This window comes from Rhinichthys klamathensis, unplaced genomic scaffold, assembly GCF_029890125.1.
Source record: "Rhinichthys klamathensis goyatoka isolate OS25496 unplaced genomic scaffold, OSU_Roscu_1.1 h1tg000157l_1, whole genome shotgun sequence".
NCBI classification, from domain to species: Eukaryota; Metazoa; Chordata; class Actinopteri; order Cypriniformes; family Leuciscidae; genus Rhinichthys; species Rhinichthys klamathensis.
The window spans coordinates 1,295,852-1,315,981 of NW_026606692.1; the positions used below are offsets into that span (position 1 = coordinate 1,295,852).

General features: G+C 37.8%; 1 protein-coding gene across 1 annotated transcript in view; it reads right to left on the reverse strand.

Annotated features, from left to right (window-relative positions):
• Positions 1-20,130, reverse strand: part of gpc5a (glypican 5a) — a 189,841-nt gene that overhangs the window by 55,981 nt on the left and 113,730 nt on the right. Inside the window, exon 7 of the mRNA XM_056258664.1 lies at positions 14,371-14,521. Coding sequence (XP_056114639.1) covers positions 14,371-14,521 — 151 coding nt within the window. The remainder of the gene's footprint in view (positions 1-14,370; positions 14,522-20,130) is intronic.

The following is a 20,130-nucleotide window of genomic DNA, read 5'->3' on the forward strand; positions in this document are numbered from 1 at the left end:
CGGTACCAGCTTTTCTAGGTACCGAGTACCGGGTTAATCCGGTTCTTGATGCGCTGTCCGAAAGGTGCAGAGTTGCGTCCTCTTCATACAAACACTGAGACACGGCGACCGGTGGCGCTGCTAATGCGTTGGCTCTGAATCCACTTGTTGACAAGAAAGGAGGAAAGAGCCACATATGGAAATATGTTGAATTAGGCTAATGTCACGTTGCCATAAAGGGCCGTTCACACGTTCACATAGCACGTTTTTTGCGCGTGCAAATTTCAAATGTAGGCGCGCGGGAAGCGCGCTCATAATAGAAGTGGCGTGCAAGCTTGTTTTTCCAGGCGCGTTACTGTTTATGGTTGCATAGCGGAGACACGCGAGAGCGAGCGCTTGTGGAGAGAAGGAGAAAGCGGTGCAAACTGCGCTCTCCGTGATGACGAGGAAGTATCAGCAAAGAATTAATTGATTTCTAGCCCTTGCATTAGAAATCAGCTACAGGGTTCTCAAGTTTTGAAGACAGGCAAGAGTGACATTTTTGGCAGTTTTAGATTAAATAAAAGTAGGCTACAGTTAAGTCAAATAAAACATGTTTTATCTCCTGTATCGTTTGGTAACACTACAACAAGATACTGTACCATTCATTAACATTACTTAATGTGTTAACATCAACACATTGAGTGAACAATATATTTTTACAACATTAATTAATGTTTGTGAATGTTGTTTAATACAAACACTTGATTGTTCATGTTTGTTCACTTCATTCATTGTGCATTAAATAATGTTAACAGATAAAATTTTTGATTTTAAAAATGTATTAGTATATTTTTAAATTAACCCCAAGGAGAATAATTGCTACAGTATATAACTATGGTTTATTGTAAGGTCATTTTATCTAATGTTATCTAATCTAACAAATAGAATCTTATTGTAAAGTGTTTTTAATACTACAGTTTCCATCTTTGTAACTGTGATATACACTTTAATATATGTAAATGTAATCTAAATTAAGCTTTGGTACCGAAATTGGTACCGAGAACCGTGGATTTTCACTGGTATTGGTACCGAATACTGAAATTTTGGTACCGTGACAACACTAATCAATATGGGCCAACATTTCTAAAGAATGCTTTCAGCACCTTGTTGAATCAATGCCACGTAGAATTAAGGCAGTTCTGAAGGTGAAAGGGGGTCAAACACAGTATTAGTATGGTGTTCCTATAATCCTTCAGGTGAGTGTATATTTATAATAAACATCTGATATGATCTGATTGTCTATTATTTTGTTGATTTATGCAGCATTTGGCTTTTAATTTAGACATAAAAATGACAACATGAGTTTTTGTTCTAACTACGACTGCAAGATTTTGACCAAAAACAAAAATCATATTATGAATATTTTGTTAAATATTGCAATTTGCAACAACATTAAACAAATAATAATTATCTGTGACATTCTGTATGTTGATTCATGCAGTATTTACATTTAAATTAAAAAAAAAAACTTTTTAAATACAATAAAATAAAATAATAAAATCCCATTTCTTTGATATCACACATGTCCATCAAGAAACACAGTGCAACTCTGAATATCTGCTTTTGGCCACAATGTAATTGTTTCATCTTCAGAAAAAAAAAAAAAAAAAAAAAGCAGGAATATGAGTTGATAAATGTTGTTTTCATGAGAGTTTTCTTCTGACCCCCCTCCAATTTAAATTAAAACCTCAGCCAGAAGCGGCCCCTACCTGACCTTCCCGTTCCATTATCTCGACTGTCTCACAGAGGACAAGGAGGTGATAAGTTGTTTACTGTACAGGTCCAGAGGGATAACAGGGTCCCAGCCTCGGGAAGCGCAGCGGCCCTGGCGTTACTGAGCTGAGTGCATTTCCACAGTGCAGTCGCTGGATGTGAGATTTTATGCCTGGTGTGGCAGCGAGAGCCGAGCGACGACAGCCACTGTCATTTGGGTTCAGCTATTGAGTCGCTGCACATTCAAGGGCAAACCGAAGTTAGATAAGTGAAGTGAGAGTTCACCAAAGACAGACATAAAGCATCGACCAACAGCCGCTGATAGCTTTGGGCCCGAGTCAAACCAATTCTCTAAGACGATATTTAAGACTTGGACAAAGAAATAAACAACCCTTTAAAGGTGTTGACAGAGTACAAATCACATGACTACTTTACACTCCACTCTCCATCATATGTTTTAATATATTGAATAACACATCAAACTAAATAAATAATAATAATAATAATATCACTTTCCATCATGTTACTTTTTTCCATCATCCAGGAAGTAAGTGCAACAAATTGCTTACCCCGCCTTTAAATATGCAATAATATTCTGTGACAGTCTGGATGTTGATTCATGCAGTATTTACATTTTAGCGCAGATAGAAAAAAAATATCTCTCTCTCTCTCTCTCTCTCTCTCTCTCTCTCTCTCTCTCTCTCTCTCTCTCTCTCTCTCTCTCTCTCTCTCTCTCTCTCTCTCTCTCTCTCTCTCTCTCTCTCTCTCTCTCTATCTATCTGTCTATCTAAGTGTCTGTCTGTCTGTCTGTCTGTCTACACACTCACCTAAAGGATTATTAGGAACACCATACTAATACTGTGTTTGACCCCCTTTCGCCTTCAGAACTGCCTTAATTCTACGTGGCATTGATTCAACAAGGTGCTGAAAGCATTCTTTAGAAATGTTGGCCCATATTGATAGGATAGCATCTTGCAGTTGATGAAGATTTGTGGGATGCACATCCAGGGCACGAAGCTCCCGTTCCACCACATCCCAAAGATGCTCTATTGGGTTGAGATCTGGTGACTGTGGGGGCCATTTTAGTACAGTGAACTCATTGTCATGTTCAAGAAACCAATTTGAAATGATTCGAGCTTTGTGACATGGTGCATTATCCTGCTGGACGTAGCCATCAGAGGATGGGTACATGGTGGCCATAAAGGGATGGACATGGTCAGAAACAATGCTCAGGTAGGCCGTGGCATTTAAACTATGCCTAATTGGCACTAAGGGGCCTAAAGTGTGCCAAGAAAACATCCCCCACACCATTACACCACCACCACCAGCCTGCACAGTGGTAACAAGGCATGATGGATCCATGTTCTCATTCTGTTTACGCCAAATTCTGGCTCTACCATCTGAATGTCTCAACAGAAATCGAGACTCATCAGACCAGGCAACATTTTTCCAGTCTTCAACTGTCCAATTTTGGTGAGCTCTTGCAAATTGTAGCCTCTTTTTCCTATTTGTAGTGGAGATGAGTGGTACCCGGTGGGGTCTTCTGCTGTTGCACTCCATCCGTCTCAAGGTTGTGCGTGTTGTGGCTGCACAAATGCTTTGCTGCATACCTCGGTTGTAACGAGTGGTTATTTCAGTCAAAGTTGCTCTTCTATCAGCTTCAATCAGTCGGCCCATTCTCCTCTGACCTCTAGCATCAACAAGGCATTTTCGCCCACAGGACTGCCGCATACTGGATGTTTTTCCCTTTTCACACCATTCTTTGTAAACCCTAGAAATGGTTGTGCGTGAAAATCCCAGTAACTGAGCAGATTGTGAAATACTCAGACCGGCCCGTCTGGCACCAACAACCATGCCACGCTCAAAATTGCTTAAATCACCTTTCTTTCCCATTCTGACATTCAGTTTGGAGTTCAGGAGATTGTCTTGACCAGGACCACACCCCTAAATGCATTGAAGCAACTGCCATGTGATTGGTTGATTAGATAATTGCATTAATGAGAAATTGAACAGGTGTTCCTAATAATCCTTTAGGTGAGTGTATACATACAGTATATACCATATATATATTTATATATATATATATATAAGCTTGTTTATATTACAAAAAAATATTTATTGTTAAAACGCCTATGGCACAATTCACTTCTAAACAATGGTCTCTTCAGTGAAACAAAGCCACCGTCACAAATGTCCATGTCTTAAAGTGTGAGTTTGTGTTCATGAATAACGGGGCCTCTGCAGTGACCACAGGGAAGGAAGGACAGGTGTGGGCGTATTAGATCTTAATGGGACCTTGAGCTGCTCGGGGAATTGACTTATTTAGCTCTTGGCAGAGGGGCTGACGTATCGCCGTCACCGTGGCTGATTATAGACGCGCTCAGCAGAATGATGTGTGCTTGGCCTTTTCATGCTTCATTAACAAAATCAGGCAACCTGCCAAATGCACGCCGCAGCTCATTAAGTCAGTAAGGGGAATAATGTTGAATGCAAAGTCTGGGAGAAACCGCAGAGCCGCCCATTAATAACACTCCAGTAGCAGACCAGGAGAATATGGGCTGGATCATTCACCGGACTGTCTGCTTACATTACAGGCTAATTTATTAGTGATGCTTATACTTGGGGTTAGAGATCAGAACGAACGCATAACTATGAAGATTCTACTTTTTCCAAAGATCTGCAATGTTTGTGTTACAGATACGAATGATTCCTCGAACCATATGTCTTGTTGAGGAGAGCTGTTCTAATGATTTTACAAGAGATCACACTTACACACATACAAAACCCACAGACTTGCATTGAAGAAGGGACCACAGCCATATTCATTTGTACATACCTAGCAACCACTCAGAACACCCTAGCAACCGCATAGAGACATGCTAAAAAAAACGTTTAGAATTCCAAAATGTCCATCAATTTTTGATATATGTTGATCTCATTTCCATCATAAAAATCACAATGAACAATAAAGTTAATGATTCTGAGGAATGTCCTGCTTTGTTGTATGTGGCTCATAATCGATTCATCATTGGCAGAAAATCTGGTAAATCATTTGACTTTGTTTTATCAGACACTCTCTGATGATCTGGATGATAGAAAAACAAACTACAGACATACATACAGATCAGAATTTTAAATTGTAAACAGCATTAATCACTGACATTTTAACTATATGCAAATGACCAAAGCAGGGATAAACAAAGTAATCCTGACACATTTCACATCCTGAGATTAAATCCCTCCTCATTATCCTGATAAACGGATGTTAACACTGGATTTCATAAAGTTTATGGTGGTATTCAGTGATAAACTGAACAGACGCCTCTCAAGAGGATCAAACCTCCATTAGCGGCTGGGAAACTTGAACATAACAGATCAATAAGCTGTGTGTGTATTAAAATAACCCTCTAAGATTTAATGTTATGAGCACAAGATGAAGCACCCAAAACCCAAAAACTTAGTCACAGATAGTATTATATTTTGTGTGGGTCTAAAAATCAAATAAAACATTTCAGTATAAATCAAAATAACAATAAAAAAAAAAACAGTGAAAGTATCTGTATCTTTTATAATAAAGTGGATTGTTTTGCTTTGTGCCATGCCTAATATATGAAATTAATAAAAAAGTACAAAAACTAACAGCTGATTGATAGTTAGAGGATAGATAACTAATAAAATAAGAATAATATCCTTGAATTATTTCCGTTTCATTCATGCATGTACGGAATAAAAAGATAGCCTGGTCCGACTAGACTCTCGTACATTTCATTTGTACAGAGAGTCTGGCCTCTCCCCATTGACAAGCGTAACTTCATTGAAGGCATGTACTCTGTTGAAGTTTAAAACTATTGGATCTGCCTAGAGTCACTCTGGATCTGCCATAACCAATCGCTAGCGTTTGGTCGTGACGTATGTCTTTTCCAAGGGGGTAATCCATCGACCGGAAGTTGAAGCCGGCCGGGTGCCGCCATGTTGTAGCAGAACTTCACTTGCGTTAGCATTTCCATTGACTCCCATTCATTTTGGCGTCACTTTGACAGCGAATAACTTTACATCTGAGGCGTTTAAAGACTCCATTTGTCCATTATTTATTTCTAAAGAAACACGACAATGTATAAAGTGCTCCATTACCTTCTATGTTACATTATGGCCCCGTAGAAACAGTTTTAGTAAAAATAGGCTAACGATTGCGTCATAACCACTCGACTCTCTGTCGCGCTGTACAGAAATGACCGTACAGACAGGAGGAGAAGCTCGCAGGCAATCGGGGGGACGTCCCGTCAAGGGAGAAGCCCATAGATAATGAGTCCATAAAAGCAACGGAATACTTACTCCTGCTCACTCACGCCAAAGAACTCTTTGCTCAAGTTCCCCGTCTCTGCAAGATTAACGTTGGAAATTTTCACGCACAGCTACTAGAAGAGTAACGTCTGTCAGACAGGTTGCTCACGTCATCAAGCGTAGTTTGAGTCGGTTTGAGTCTGCGCGTCAGGAACGGAAGTGCTCAGAAATCGCTAAAAATGGGCTTCAACTGTCTCAACTGAGTTCCAATGAGATGGCTCTGTCCATTTCTTATACTGTCTATGGTCTTTTCCCGAACCCCACAACATCATGGCCACCAACAAAACTCAGCCAAGATTGTTCTTGCTCCGGCTTTAACTTCTGGATATTCGACAGCATTGCCACAACGGACCGAATGGCTTCGCTCGCATCTTTCTCCGCCGTCATTACTGAACCACAACTCAAACTAGCGCACAACCTCAACGTCATCGTTCTCAGCCACTCCCTCTGTTCTCTGATTGGACCGGTAAAAAATTGTCCGGAGAAAACACGCAAATATACAGCAAACCCAGACGACGTACTGAAGGAAAATAAAAATTGAGCGGTAGGAGGGCGGAGTATACCTAAAACGTAGGAGGGCAGAGCCAGGCTAATAAAAGAAAGCTTTTCAAATCTGAATAATGATAATAATAAAATATCTACCCGCATACAGACACTGCATAATGAAAGGAACCTTTAAATGGTAATTATCCTTCATATATACTTCAAAAATTTAAATCTTAGAAACCTGCCGTTCTCTTTTCTACAGGATTAATGAACTGTCATCATTTGATATGGAGTCCTTTTACATTTATCTGCACTGTCAGGTGTAAATGGTGCTGTTTTCACAAAACCAGATATCAAAAGGCAGCCAAAAAAGATTTTGAATGTATATTGAATGATTGCTATTTAGTTATTTAAATCAATTCTGAATTCAGTGACACCGGCTCTTCTGATTGGCTATGATTTTGCTTGATTTTGTCACATAGTCGTGTGGTGTCTGGTGTGGACAGACACAATTCTTGATGCTGGAATCTTATCACATCACGTGTTATGTACTGTGTAATGCCAGAAACATACTCCTCATACAGAAAGCAACAAATCCTGCCAAATTAAAAGTGTTTGCATTCAAAAACTCGCATAGAGTTTGTTTCGGGCTCACTGTACCTAACCTAACCTGTGATATACTTTGAATGATTTATTTACATTTTTTATTATTCAAATATTTAGAATTGAGGGAAATATCAGATTTAATAAATCTTGTATAATAGAAGGGTAAATATATAATCTCACAGCAGCAGTGGCACACCGAGCCACCATCAGCATCTGGGTTCCCCAACATGAAGCACTTTATTTTTCTGCAGGGTGCCATTACTCATGACACATTCAGAGCTCGAAATGCCTGCAAATGGCCACACAAATGGCTGCCATATCTGTGTTTGTGTCCTGGACAAGTCGAGAGTAAAATAAGAGAGTCTACAGACACTCAACTCTGATTTCATGTTTGACAGGCCTTTGAAAGAAGTCACTCAAGGGGGGTGGTTAGCCCTTAATTTACCCTTAAAGTTCAACCGGGGAAACTGTGGTTTGGTTGTTTGGAGCATTTAACTGGATGTTGCACGTTTATTTGGGCTTTGCAACAGCTGTGAGCAACTATACTTATCCGTGGAGTCTCAGTCATTCATATTTATGGCTCTGAACTTTAGCAGATTCCCTGCTGTTCGCTTTCAATTGCTGCAATACCATAATTGATAACATTTGATGTGAGATCAATAATAAATTGATTAAAAAACATTTAAATCACTATAATGGGGACAGTTCATCCAAAAATAATCCTCACCTTGATTTAAACAACATAAAGTCTTTATTCACTGGAAATCTTGCCTTCTGCCCTAGTTCTCAAACATTCTCTTCTGCTAGTTTAAACCTATAGCGCATTCACATTATATTATATGTGAGAATATATAATAAACAAACAGTGCCAAACAACAGTATTTAACTAGACAAAAATATAGAATATGTAATGCAAATGATTCATATGAATCAGGGAATAGGATTTTTTTAAGTAGCTCATTAACATTAACCATCTGAATGAATCAACTCACTCAAATGATTCAAGTAGAGCGTTTGATCATTCAAACCTCGGCTTGCTTGCGTAATATAATTTGACATAAACACAGATTAGAGTAACATGTTGTCATGCTGAGTTGACTCTGGTTGAACTTGAGGTCCAAAAGCATTTTTTTCTAATTGAATAAAAGTTGTAATTACAAATTATTATCAGTACAGCAATGATTCTGCCTTCACATGCTATCGGAATTATCATAAATACGAGTTTCTGGGAAATTGGACATGATCAGCCTTCTCAAATTATATTTACAACTGGGAAACTGAGATCATTTTGATTCCTGAGTTTCTTGAGTTGGGCAGGCCGTAAACTTAAAGAGGGGAGAGCGATTGCTGCCTTGTCTTGTCAATAAAGTTGTGCATATTTACATATATGAAATCATTCGAAGCCTGTTTTACACAGCAAAAATAGCATGTTTTGGACCTAAACTCCAGATTAGTCAGCAAGCTGACTAGATATCACGATGAATGTTTATATGGTTGTCAAAGAATGGGACGCTACATGTTATACAAAACTAAATATCTTCAATACATTTTGGCAAGAATAAACCTGGTGTCCTCCATAATTTCTATTCTTTCCGACAACAAAGCACTTGAACACGATAAGCTTGTAATCACGACTTCAGTGGGAAGCAGGAATGTTCCCAATTCCCATAGCATGATAATTCAGCATTAGTACCTGAATTTGAGAATGTCTTAGTATTTGTTTCTCCACTTTGAGCCAAATGAACAAAACCTGATGATCAATTCACCAGATTTGAGATCACAAGCTTCTTGAGCTTCATTGGAAGCAAGCAAATCTAATCTTCTGTAAAAAGAGTCACATGATGAATTTAATTTTGATTAGAGACTTAGAAATAATGCATAATATTTCTTATATAATGTGTTTTTTTTTACATCATAACCTTATATCCAGGTTCAAATGATTGTTTTTTTTACGATTTTGTCACAATACTGAAAATGTAGTTAAACTAGAACAGAATGGCTCTGACAGCGGCAGGAAATAGTGAACAATCTGTGATAGTCTCTAACATCTCATCAGTGATGCATAAGGATTTGTCCACCTCCAGATCCTGCTTGATTTGAAGTATCTATAAGCAATATTTTGTTGATGACAGGCTGGTCCAGAGAGGCTCTTCCCCACTATGATTCACCGCACATCAGGGCGCTCCGACGAGGATCATTATCGTTCATTTTCATCATTCTGTGACACAGCGGGTCATTTTCAGCAGGCCTCTTCAGAGCAGAGCATTAGTTAAACAAGCACAATGGCGGAGCTTCATCTGTACGTCCCCCTCGTTATCAGACGCCTGGATGTGAATGTTATTTTAATCCCCGCATTGGTTAAGATTCTCTCTCCCCACCAGCTGTGCCCAGCGACGGCTGCAGTGATATTCAGAGCTTCTTGATGTCACACAGCCAGCAGGGTTTCACTATGGCGCCTCATTTAGACGGTCTACATGGCGTCTGGACCGCTTGGCCTCTTTTTGATTCATTAGCAGGCAGATCAAACTTTTTAAAACCCTGCTTTTGGTCATATCTGATTTTGAGGGACATCATTAACAAAAGGGCATCTATGCAGTCACAGTGCATTGAAATGTTATATTTTTGCAGAATGCCAATTATACCTTCCTTTGAACTCAACCGGGGAGAGGAAAAATATTAGAAATATTGGAGCCAAAATAATGTTCAGTTCTGTTTATGGCTGAATTAATGACTCAATTCTTTAGAAAATGTGGACATGTCATCAAGCCAAACAGGGTTGTGCACCATTCAGAATTGAATTGAGAATGTTTTACATGGAAATATGCAATTAAAATGTGAATTCAGGGAAGAATAACAAAAATGGAATGGATGCTAGATGGATGGATTGATACATAAATATATAGATAGATAGATTTTAACTATTTAAAATGCAATAGAGATGGATGGATTGATTTAAAAATGACAATATGGATGGATGGATGGATGGATCATTTTCACAAAAAGATTCAAAAACTTGGTTATTAGGTTTGAATCTATTTAACAAATTTGCAGAATTTACTACTTTCAGCCATTTCTGACTCGAGAAACCCTGACAACATGTTAAAGATACATGTTCACTACTTCAGATTTGCTGTAAAACATGGCATTTCGTTTTGAAGAGCTAGCATAATAGTAGTGTTTTTGTTTAGTATTGTTGTTTAGTAGGTTATAAAGTTACTCCCAATTATTGCTTCCTTAAAAGGACACCAAAACGATTCCCATCCCACTGTCACGGCCTGTTGTTTTCCGGCTTCAATCCGTGCAACAGCACCTCTCAGGCTATATAACCGCTGTAACTGGCCTGATGAGGAGTGTGTCATGAGCTTCAAATGCCATAATTGGCCACCGAAGTGCCCCAGTCCATTAAAGGATCCATTTAAAGACAACAGGATCATTACAGCTCATCAGGTGCAGAAGATCACCTTCAAGCGTTAGCTCTCGCTGAAGAGCCACCGGGCGATATCATGTAATCCCGTCCCGAGACAGGCTATTAATTAACAAGTGCTCACCGAAGGGACCAGCCTGCACTTCCTCTCATTGTGTCTCCTTACTGGAGATCAATGCGACTCCCTGCCGATACGTCCCGCTGACGCCTTTTGTTTTCCATACCAAGTACGCAGCGTCTGGATCCGCTGCCAAACAAGGGAACGCACACAGGTGACATTGACATGGTCGTCCTTTTGTGCGAAGACTTCAGCGCACTGAGACAGAATCACACGTCTGTTAATATTCTATTTACTACAGCGCTTGTGTTTGTCTCCATTGTATGTCTTTCTTTATTTCTCCTCTGTGTGACCCGCTGAACATCGGTCTCAGCACTCACAGATATGTTTCAGTGTGAGGCAGGAGCTCAATCCTTATATCTGGAAGTAAGAGGTGATTTTAGTGTATCGCTAGCGAATGGTTTCAAGTGACAGGTGAGTAACGGCAAGACTGATGTTTTTTCCCCCCATTGTTTTTTTTATTTATTTTCTTTCTCATATATCAGCAGGTTTGAGAGATCGAAAGAGACCGTAAACGAATGAATATTTTAGTTTTCCAGCAACTCTTGCTGAACAAAAAATCATTTTAGATCTAAACTTCAACTGCACCACAGCATAGTGTCCTGATAAAATGTTCATCACAGTGTGTTTGTTTGTCTCATTTCTGGGTTGGAAGACAGACTGGAACTTTTTTTTCTCATTTCATGCATTTCACTGTGATTTGTGCATTTTAAAACTCACTTAAATTGACAAAACATCGACTCTGTTATTAAACTGAATTGAATCAACATTGAACTGAGTTGAATAATGACACTAATGTCTTCTTGTAGAGCTACTTTACAGTAGAATTTGAATTAGTTCAATATTTGATTAAGTTTGCATCATTGATTGTTATTTTTTCTGTTCATCACTCAGAAGCTGCTTTAAAACCAGTATCTGTATTGCACGCTGTAAACCTGAATAAGTTGGCAAAACTCAAACAATTTTGAGGTAATCAGTTACATCAAAATATTTAAGTTGAGAAATGTAAAGTTTAAGTAAGCAGAACTGTCAGATTTTTATTTTATACTCATACATTTTACTCTTAACTTGAAATATTTGAGTAAATTAGTTCATACTTTTAACTTAAAATTATCAAGTAATCTCAACTTAAATATTTTTTGTATAGGTTTAACTTTGATAGGTTTAACTAGCTGATTTAGTCCATTTTAACTTGCTAATTGGTAATACAATGGTTTGATAGCATTAGCATAGCATAGCAATTGCTAAATGAATATGGCAATATTTAACAGAAAACTGTTCCACTCGACACCATGAGGGTAAAACATTAACCACTAATAAATCTCACACTTAACATTAACTGTCTTGCACAAAAACATTATAAAACACTTGATTTTAGCTTTTACTGTCCCTTTCGAGTATCATGGCAAAGCATGCAGGGAAATCCCAACCCAGTTTTAGTTCAAAGTTTGTCTAAATCAGGGGTCTCCAACCTTTTTTCATTTGAGAGCTACTTTTTAAAAATGAAAGTGGCCGAGAGCTACTCATGTAATACAATACTTAAATCTCCTAAATAATGTCTCATAACTCATATTAACAGCTATCCAAACTGTTTTAGACCTAAAATATTTTTTAGGCCTATATATGTCACCCTTAAATGTCAGAGAAAAGAACAGAATCAGAGATTTTTTTTTTTTTATAGAAAATTGTACTTTGCATATTATACCAGAAACACATAATTATAGTTGATTTTATAGTGCATCATAACTAGAGATGAAATGGCATGAAAATTTCCTTTCATGATTATAGTGACCAAAATGATCACGGTTATCACAGAATTCTGTAAAAAAAAATACTACTAAATAAAATCAATTCACCAAGTTATATGTCGAAAACCAGCAAATAACAAAAAAAATAGCATCAATATGCTCTTTTTGTTTAAATAAACATTAAAATAATAACATTAAAAATGATGGCCAGATTTTAAAGGAGTGTCTTGCAACATGTTATCTACTAACATGTACAAGTTCAAATAAAGTTTTGACAAAAAAGGTTTTATAAAAAGATAAACCTCACATATTTCAGCCTTTAAATCATTTTTATAAAAAGAATGAGTAAAAAAAGATAAATTACGGACATTTACAATGCACATTAGCTTATCTTTTATTATTAATAGTAAAATTCATGTTGACTGAGCTTTCAATGTTGTTACGGAAAGGGTGAAGCTGATTGGTTGGATCTTGTCACATGACCTGCGGTGCGCTCGCGGCATTTGAGGTGTTTTCATCTCGCTGCGCCTGGAAAAAATGAGCGCGTCGCTTCAATTATGAGCGCGCTTGCCCAAGCGCCTACATTTGAAATAACGAACTTGAGCGCGCAAAAGACGCGATATGTGAACGGCCCCTTGGCGAGCTACTTCCAATCAGGCCACGAGCTACTGGTAGCTCGCGAGCGACGTGTTGGAGACCCCTGGTCTAAATGAATCGAAACAAGCTCAAAATAATGAAACGATTCATATTACTTAAAATCTGCCAGTTTTGTGAACTCAAAATAAAAAGAAAGTTAATTTGATTGAACTACTTTGTTTAATTTAAGTTTACCCTACTCAAATTAATTAATTATTTTGAGCATTAGGGTTTGCAGTGATAAAGCGTATCAGAATACCGGCAGACAAAAAAAAACGTATATGTGACGTCACCGAGGTCTCCCCTCACTAACTCAGTCACGTTAACAGTTGTTGTTTTATCTCGATGCAAACAGCTCATGATTTCTGACAGCAGAACCCCCGTCTGCATAACTTATTGACAGTGGTAAAGGGCGCCGCGTCGACGGCTGAGGCGTGACATGGTTTTGGACGGAGCGGGATGAGTGGGGAAAGACTGTGATAAATGAGAGCATCGTCACAGCGTCCCATGAATTATGAGAGGGGCATGAGGCGGCGCTGACACAGTACGGCAGATTGACAGAGGAAAAGGAAATACCGCTGTGATGCAACGGCACGTTTAGATGACCCAGAACGCCCCTATCCAGAGAAAAAGTGTGCGCCGATTAATCAGACGAGCGTACGGGAGATAGAGGAGGTTTGGAGAGAGAAGCACGCAGCTCTTGAGGTTGATTTAGCGGGCCACGGGTCAGAGATCCAATCCCCTCCGGAAGATGAAGTAATTACCAGATGGCCACTTTGATTTGTTCCACTTTTTTACAACCACGTTATTCTTGATTGCATAATTCATTTGGAGGAAGAGGAAATGTCTGGAAAAATGTTTCTCTACGCTTGACCTTAATTTTGCCACTTAATTACACTCCGATATCAAGCGTCAATGGAAGTCTGATCTAATTCCGCCTTCCATTCAAATGTCAGATGTGGTATTTTCTACTTGTTATCTCAGACTTATGATGTAAAAAGGAACAAAAAGAGTAGCATTTGATTTGCAGGTTTAAAATGAACAAGAGGAGATTGTGTTCACCGTTAACTGTGTTCATCTCCCTTGGTGCTTCTTCACTGGACTCAAGTCCAACAAGCCTTACAAGCGTTCAGTCTCACCTGTATAACTATAAAGTTATGGCACGTTACGTCCTTAGGGACGTTTAGAGTGTTTTTTGTGTGTGTTTCTTTTTTAGGTTCCTTCTGTCTCTCTCGTACTTTCACTTTACTTTCTATCTATTTGAGATAATTACTTACATATAGTGACTATTCTTCTCCTCTCTGCCGCTCCGTTCCCCGATCCCCAGCATCCGTCCTCGTCATCACAGTCTCCACTGTATCCGTCTCCACTTCCTGTCTCGATTTGGTCCAGGGTGCCCAGCTTTGGGATTGACTTGCCCTGCAACAGCTGGAACACATACAAGATATGTTTAAACTTAAAAATTTAGTATTTCAGTATTTATTTTGATTGATTTTAATCCAATTTCAATGTCAATACCATTGGGCTGTTAATACCAAAAACAACCAACCAGATTTAATTAAATAGACCAAAAAAAATGTTTTGCTACTTGCCTTATTGCTAGGCAACAAAGCCAAAATAAATAGGAATGCATTATATAACCCCCTGATTGATTATTAATCAATACTGGACATTTAACTGTGCATGTTCATTTTCCCTATTTTCACATTTTGATCACCGTTACTGTAACTTTAAAATAATCTATAAAAACGTTTTTTTTTTCATCATATTTGAATAACATTGTTCCATGTAAACTTTAGCAAATCTCAAAATGAATATGCATTTTTATACTGTACATTATAATGCTGTGTTGCCCACCCAATTTTTTTTTTTTTACATTTATTTGGACAAAATGGTATAGAATTGTAATACTGGCCATGCACTTATGCAGTTATTGGCCATAACAAAAGTATTCTGCATCCCTAAAAATAAATGAATTCAAATCCTGCAAAACATAAACATGTGCACTATCAATTGATAAAAATCTCCTTCGAAAGCAGGATCTACTGTTGAAAGCAATAACACCATAATATGACAATGGAACCTCAAGAAAGATGAGACACAAATGAAAACAATGTTGAGATGGACAGACATACCGCACTGTATAGTGTGAGTTTATAAAACAGTAAATATGTCCAAAACGTCGTTCCCTCGCGGCCAAATAGGGTGATTAAAGTCCAGACACTTTGTGTGTTCAACCTTCAATTATCAAGTTGGGTTTTCTAACAGGTAGGCATTTCCAGATTGCATAACGCTTTTAATGGAAACAATGTATTCTCTATTTGCTAATTGAGCAATCTGTTGTCTCCTACAATGTGAGCAACCAATTGTGGTTATATTCATCATTCAAACAACCTCTCTGCAAAAACAATAATGACAGCAACGTGACTCCATCTCTTGAGATCTGTGCCTGGACATGATGACCTTCAGTTACCCTCAAAACTAACTTTTGCACAAGGTAGGATGGGTTAGCAGCAATTACAAACTCTGAGTGCACTTGAGCCATATCTGTTCAGGCTACAGGAACATTTAATTATCTAATTGAAATGCAAGACAACCTCTCAGATATTGAAAGTGCTTTGTATTTATCAGGTAGAGAGCATTGGGCTGTTACAATTGTCTGTGGTAATTAGCAGCTGTAGTGGCTCAATATCTGCCGATTAAGTAGCTGAACTAATGGATTAGCAGAGCCATGATGGATGAGTGACTGCGACTCACACGCTTAGAGGTCGCCTCCAATCCACACGGACAACTAAAGTTCAAAATCAAACTTTTGGAGAATGGTTGACTACGATTCAGAATGGCATACTAACATACACTTGCTATTATTGTAGTATGCAGGATTGTTCTGTATGGATAAATGGCCCTTTTGCCAACATCAGCACAGCACCCTATCTTTTGGATAACTTTATAATTCCAGTGTGACAAATGATACAAGTAGTGATATATTTAAAAATTTCTGCACTTTTTATTTTATTTGACTGCCAACATTTACTTCTTCATTCAGAATGGATAATAACATAATTTTCTCTTGGCACATTATATAGTCTAACTGCCAAATATCTTTTTATTAAAAATGCAAGATCTGGATGCCACTCGTTGAGTTAAACATGCACATATTGAGATCATGTAACAAAAATGTGTTACACTTTATTTTAAGGTGTCATTGTTACAGTGTAATTATACATTTCAGTACTGAATAATATTAATTAACTATGTACTTATACTAGGGTTAGGATTAGGGTTTGGTTTGGATTGTTTTAGGGTTAGTTCCATGTTATTAAGCACAATGTATAGTTATTACTATAGTAACTGCATATGTAACAAGGACACTGTCAAATAAAGTTACCCATAAATGTAGCATACAACTGTTTGAAACATTTATAGTTGCATTCATTCATACTATAAAAAACGTAGTATGATTTTATATATGATAGTATTGAATATAGTCAAACAGGAGAGCAATGTTTGTTTCAACATGTTTTTTGTTGCCTTTTTTATTGTGCAAACATATTAATTCAGTTTATTATATATATACATTTCATTTCATTTCTTTATTTATTTCCATTACACTTTAATAAAGTAGTTTCTTCACAACGACCTCAGCCTTTCCCATTGTATTGCATATGTCCTTTGCTATAAAAAGTGCTTTGAATGTTTCTCCCGAGGCACACAGGCAGAAAAAGAAATAACGCAAAAACATCTGCATGCAAATGCATAAATTACTTTCAGTCAGGCCTGTAGCAAATATATGTTACCCTTCTGTAATTTTCTTTCCGACCATAACCAGAAAGCCTGGAGCACCGAAGGCCTTTATCTCGCTGAGGTAAAAATGTTCAATCTCTTATCTATAGAATGACCACGTTCTCCTCTAACGGTGAGGCGCATTGTTCCTCGAGGAATCCTCAATGTTCCTCCACGGTTTGATTGACTGCCTGAGGTTAGTCGACTACAAGCGGTGGTTGAAACTTTTACAATCCAGCTCCCGGGCAGTTGCGGAAACGTAAAAAAAACAAACAAGGAAAATGACCAGGCATAGTAGAATAATTATCTTAATCTGAATGCATCTATTTAGCTGCCAGGCAAACCACTCAAATTTATCTTTGCTTCAAACCAGGGGAATAGAAATAATCTAAAATGTGAGCATAATGTAACACTTATCAGCTTGGCTCATGTATATTAATGATGTAATCTGAGGTGTGCCCAGCTGATCTGCTGGAGGACCCAACACATTCTCATCCTTTGGCGTCATATAGGTGATGCCATATGACATTTCGTCACATGGCATCCTTTAGCGTCAATATAACACGCACTGTTATGGGTAAGTGTAGGTCTGGGGTCGGGTTATGGTTATGACGCCTTGGGATCTGCGTCTCATATTGAAGCTAAACGATGCCATGTGCGTAAGATTTCGACGAAATGTCCAAAGCGTCACATGTATGACGCCTCGGGATGAGAACAGGCTGGAGGACCATAATAAAAAGCTGCTAGCAATAGAAGGATTTGCACTTCCAGCTTGCAAGATTCCTTGTAGGTCTCTAAATTGTCACACAAAAAAAAATCTCATTCATTACGGTTCACTGCAGAGCGCAACTCTGTCTAATGCAGTAGGTATGAAAAGCATGCTGGTCACTTTGAGTTTATTTAAACACAGTTATCATCTACAATCATCTACATAAATATCAGGAATGAGACTGATTCTTATGTTTATTAGTAACCAAAACACTGCTGTCACTGACGTTCATGCTAATAAGAAGCTCTCCCATTCCATTCGTCTTTGAGATGACTTTATACGTTTCTGAAGAACTTGCTAAAAAAAAGAAGAAAAAAAAAAGATTAAGAACGATTTCAAGCACTGAAAGTGAAATTTATATCTCTGGAGAAGCATTGCTTAAAGAATGTCATCTTCTGTGAAGATTATGTGAATCCCAACTACATTTCTAAGAAGTCTGGTTATCTTCCAAGAAATACCTTTGCTTTTGGCATTGCAACCTTTATGCTTCTGAAATATCAATGGCATCATTAAGAAGAGGAAAAGATGAAAGTTTAGCCATGAGCCTTTTAGCATCACATACTGTACATGACAAAACAAGACATTGAGGGTTTTTGATACACAAAATATTAAGACAAAACACATTTTAAACTAACAAAGTCTATGACCGTTAATATGTTATTGCATTGTGGCATTATTTTTAAGACAATTACTCATTTCTTTCAATTCTGAATTATATGTTATTTCTTAAATTTTATTGCTACACTCTTCCTTAATTATATTACCGAGAAAAAAAAAGCTGATTAAATACTTGCATATGTTCAGGGAACCATAAAACATTTATTGGCCAAACCAGCAGAAAATGAATGGGAGAGAAATTAAAGGAATAGTCTGAATAAGCTGCTTCATGCAATGAATGGGAATGTGAGCTGCTGCAAATATTACATAAAAGAACCATAGAGCAGGCGAACACCCAGAAGTACACATCCGGTGTGCTATAAAAATACAGTATATGTTATATAGTATATGCTAATATATGCTATATTAGAGGGTTACATATAGTTACATCAGGTAGTGACAATTGAGAGAATCTTTATGAGTGAATCATTGAATCATTAAATGAACGATTCATTCAAAACACAGATTCATTCGGGTTTGAAAAATGATGCTGCGCCCCAATTCGCCTACTTATACTATGCCCTAAAAGTATGTTCTGTTTTTGTGAAGAAAAAGTCCATACCTTTGAGTGTGTAACAGAAGAGTAGCAAGATTTAGGACAAGCTAATTGCGTCTTTAACGGAAGCTCTGTCACTTAGTTATGTGCATCCTATCACTGTTTAAACTGCCCTGTCAATCATCCTGTCACAGTTAAAATCCTCCACATTCAATTTAGTTTAATCTCCTACCATATCAGAGAGAAATGAAGAAGCACGTTGATATCACAATTGTGGGTTCTTCCATGCGGAGACTCTCCTCATGTGTTTGCAATTTGCATAATGATGCATTTAAAAGTAAATTACCAAACATATTTTTTATAAAAGTTCACAATGCTGTTGCAGATAAAACATAATGTGGATAACATTAAGTAAATTACTGGTTATTAATCACTCAAACCCCCTTTATCTAAACCACTCTTCTTAATCATCGGTCACGCACATCCGCCATGTTCGTAATGTAACTTTTTTTATTTGGGTTTGTAGTTCTAATTGAATCCTCGTCCAATGTGCAAAGGCGGGTCGTGGGCAATATTATCCGTTAGTGTGCCCGGATCTGCACTTCGGATTCTAACTGAAAAAAGTAGACCATCCGGGTATTTTTGAAACACTAATTTCAACATACTATGATTTGAGACACACTAATTCTAATTTCGAATACTACTTAGGGCGGATAGTATGCAAATAGGGACGAAGCATGTGTGAGTCATTGAATCACTCCCTTAACCGATTCGTTCAAAACACTGATTCACTCAGGAACAAAACAAGTGAAATAAGAAAGTTTGATATGCTTGTGAAAAGCAGTGAATCAATCTGACTGATCTATCAATTCATGCATAAGTGTATGTGACCCTCATCCATCATAACATCAAACACAGGATATTGATTATAAACGCTTTCTATACAAATGTAAGCAGATGGAGACTATATTTTGTCATTAATTTGAGCTAAAGGACTGCAGAAAAACGGTGAATGCAGAGGGAGAACTAGTTGAGTAAAAAGTAAAACTTAAAAGTAATGCCTGTCTTTTCTTATCAAGCACTTTACACAACTCAAAAATCCAATTCAACTCTTCTTAGCTCATGAGCCAGAGATGAAATTAATTTTTTAGGTCTGACGCCTAACTCAGATCTTTACAAAAACAGAAGTGCACACCATGAAACGCTCAGAAGGGCTCTATACGTGTGTTCTATAATTCAGGATTCTTGTACAGCCTATTGTGTCGTATTGAGCAGTGCGCTAATGTAAGCACTGCAGAACCCTACGGCCTCTTACAACAAAACACTGTGCTT